The sequence below is a fragment of the Pipistrellus kuhlii genome, unplaced genomic scaffold, assembly GCF_014108245.1.
Source record: "Pipistrellus kuhlii isolate mPipKuh1 unplaced genomic scaffold, mPipKuh1.p scaffold_m20_p_28, whole genome shotgun sequence".
Lineage (NCBI taxonomy): Eukaryota > Metazoa > Chordata > Mammalia > Chiroptera > Vespertilionidae > Pipistrellus > Pipistrellus kuhlii.
In genome coordinates this window covers 263,101-266,478 of record NW_023425527.1, presented here as the reverse complement: position 1 = coordinate 266,478, position 3,378 = coordinate 263,101, and the positions used below count along the sequence as shown (strand labels likewise).

Genomic DNA, 3,378 nt, shown 5'->3' with positions numbered 1-3,378 from the left:
AGTCCCTGCCGAAACCGGTTTGGCTCAGTGGTAGAGCATCGGCCTGCAGACTGAAAGGTCCCAGGTTCGATTCTGGTCAAGGGCATGTACCTTGGTTGCGGGCGCATCCCCAGTGGGGGGTGTGCAAGAGGCAGCTGATCGATGATTTTCTCTCATCAACGTTTCTAGCTCTCTATCTCTCTCCCTTCCTCTCTGTAAAAAATCAATAAATTAAAAAAAAAAAAAAGAAGTCTTAAGTCCCAGTTCATCTGTGCTTCACCTCCTCCACCTTGTTTCCAGAATATTTACCAAAAGGACCTTATTCCCTTTACTAGCTCTTACCAGCCCTCACCCCAGCTCAGTACTTCATGTCTACTCTCAGGAAACAGCTTCCCCACCCTGCAAACCACTCTCTACTACCTTCCACGGAAAGGTTAAGTGTGTTGCCTGGAAGAATCAATGCCTGACACCGACCCAAGCATCATCATCGATGTCATTAGCTTGGAGCTCAGAGAAGCTGGCGGGGAAGGAATGGAGCAATGGGCTCAAGGATGGGTCTAGCTTTGGCATTGGCAGGAGAGCAGCTCGAAGGCCCAGGATGAAGAGGGGGCCTTCCCTGCCCATGTCCCACCTCACTAAATCGCGGTTGCGCCTGGGCAGTCTGCTTCTTCACATACCCAAAAAGAAAGCACTAAACCTTTGAATGGGTTGTTTGGAGGTGTGCTTGGGAGCCTCTGGCACTTCCCTCAATCGTGCCCAGCCTGGAGGCTCCGTTGGTGATTGTGATGGTGGTGGTGGTGTTGCTGGTGCTGGTGGTGGTGATGGACTTGCCTTCTCTCGCTGGAACAGATCGTCACAGAAAGAGCTTGAGTCCATTTCAAAAAAGGACAATGAATAGTCTACGGGAAGTGGGGATTTAGGCTCGAAATCAGGTGTTGTGGGCCGGCTTTGAGGCATTTCAATGTCAGGATTGAGTAAGGCCCACCATGAGCAGTCAGGCCCATACTTAGGTAAGGACCGAGGGGGTAAGGGGCGAGGGGTCAGTTCCACTTTTGCATGAACAGAGTGACTTGGGGAGGGTGCTGAGGACATGTAGACACTTTCTGGGGGTTTCGGGGTACGCTCCTTATAGACAGGCTCAGGAGATTTGTGGGGGCTCTCAGACACTGTCCGAGGTGTCACACGGTGGGCTGGCTGTACTCCTGGGCATATGGTGACTTTGCGGTAGACCTCGTTATCTACTCGCATTGGGCATTTCATGTTGTCCTCCACTTCTGCTGACACTTTTTGGGAGGGCTTTGTTTCAGTGCGGGCAGACTGCTGCTGGACAGACTCAGGGTCTACACGCATAGAAACTCGGTGTCTACCTTCCAAATCTTTAAGGACAGAGAGTCTGAGGGATGATTCTATTTTCTTGTTCTTCTGCGACGGCTTGTGTTCTACATAAACTGAGTTGTAATAACCCGCTTCACCCTCTTGTTCAGGGGTCCTTCTCTGAGCTGTCCGAGGGTCTGCATAGGTGCGGGTGTAATAACCCGTTTCATACTCTTGTTCAGGGCTCCTTCTCTGAGCTGTCCGAGGGTCTGCATAGGTGCGGCTGTAATAACTCGCTTCACCCTCCTGTTCAGGGGTCCTTCTCTGAGCTGTCCGAGGGTCTGCATAGGTGCGGGTATAATAACCCGTTTCATACTCTTGTTCAGGGCTCCTTCTCTGAGCTGTCCGAGGGTCTGCATAGGTGCGGGTGTAATAACCCGTTTCATACTCTTGTTCAGGGCTCCTTCTCTGAGCTGGCCGAGGGTCTGCATAGGTGCGGCTGTAATAACTCGCTTCACCCTCCTGTTCAGGGGCCTTTCCCTGAGCTGTCTGAGGGTCTGCATAGATGCGGGTGTAATAACTCGCTTCACCCTCCTGTTCAGGGGCCTTTCCCTGAGCTGTCCGAGGGTCTGCATAGGTGCGGGTGTAATAACCCGTTTCATACTCTTGGTCAGGGTTCCTTCTCTGAGCTGTCCGAGGATCTGCATAGGTGCGGCTGTAATAACCCGCTTCACCCTCCTGTTCAGGGGTCTTTCCCTGAGCTGTCCGAGGGTCTGCATAGGTGCGGGTGTAATAACCCGTTTCATACTCTTGTTCAGAGATCTTTCCCTGAGCTGTCCGAGGGTCTGCATAGGTGCGGGTGTAATAACCCGTTTCATACTCTTGTTCAGAGATCTTTCCCTGAGCTGTCCGAGGGTCTGCATAGGTGCGGGTGTAATAAGCCGTTTCATACTCTTGGTCAGGGCTCCTTCTCTGAGCTGTCCGAGGGTCTGCAGAAGGGCGGGTTGGACTGGAGGCTTTCCTTTGAGATCTGACCACAGTAGTAGTTATACTCTTTCGTAGAGGATCAGTTTGGACTGCTTCATCCTTTGGGCAAACCAAATGCCTACGGGGAACTCTGACCCCTTGTGGGTACTGCACTTTGGAGGGTGGGTCTTCTGGTGAGATCTGTACATTATCCTTCTGGTCTACAAAACTCAACCGGCGAGAAGATTTGGCATCTGGGGTTGAGTAACGATTAATGTCATGCCCTGCCTTGCTCTCTCCCCTTCTTCGTGGGGATTCCTCTCTTTGGGGACTACTAGTCCGATGCATCTGAGCAGCATTGGAAGATGTTGGCTGAGTTTGCTGGATCTTTCGCTGAAGAGAGGAATGATGATATGAATCTGATTTTGACCGGTTCTCAGTTCCTTTAGGGATGGGTGTTGCAGAGAAGCTGGTTGCTGGGAGGCTAAAGTGATGTTCATCTCTGGGAATGACAGAAGGCCCAGGTTCTGATCTTCGATGGATGGGAGGGCTCATGGTGATTACAGCACTTCGCTGGGTCGTGGCAGCAACGGACCCATGTCCGTGATGAGGCTGTGTGCTAGTTATCTCAGTCCCTTTCTGTGTTAAAACTGTTACCTTAGTCCCAGTTTTACTTGTCCTGATGGTTTGATAAGCAGAGCCCCTCTGAGGAGAACCCATATTTTACCGGCTAGCTTGCATTCAGGATCCTAATGAAGCCTGAATATTTACCCTCAGCTTTAAAAGCTGTTCTTGCATTCCCACAAAAGTGGCTGTTGTTCTAACAGTATCTCAAACACTCCCCTTAACTACCTGCCTGGTGATGTCATAAAGGAAGGAGCTTCCTACTAAACACCCTGGCAGACAGCCACAATTCTTCAGAGAATCTCAAGCAGTCACTGCAAGGAAACTGGATGTCTTTGGAATTGACATCAGCAAAGCTTTGACTAAATTCTTAGCAAAATCAGGATTTCCTGGTGTACAGGGAAGCTCCATGCCCTTCCCTAGTCTCCTGAGATTCCATTAATTCCCAGAGACTCATCCAAGGCAAGGCTATTCAAATCAATCATGTTGTATTAG

General features: G+C 50.5%; 1 protein-coding gene across 1 annotated transcript; it reads right to left on the bottom strand.

Annotated features, from left to right (window-relative positions):
- Positions 1–250: 250 nt before the first annotated feature.
- Positions 251–2,814, bottom strand: LOC123653038 (uncharacterized protein C17orf47 homolog). The gene has a single exon (XM_045587301.1). The coding sequence runs from the start codon at positions 2,812–2,814 to the stop codon at positions 649–651; it is 2,166 nt and encodes a 721-aa protein (XP_045443257.1). The 3' UTR covers positions 251–648.
- Between the last annotated feature and the right edge of the window lie 564 nt (positions 2,815–3,378).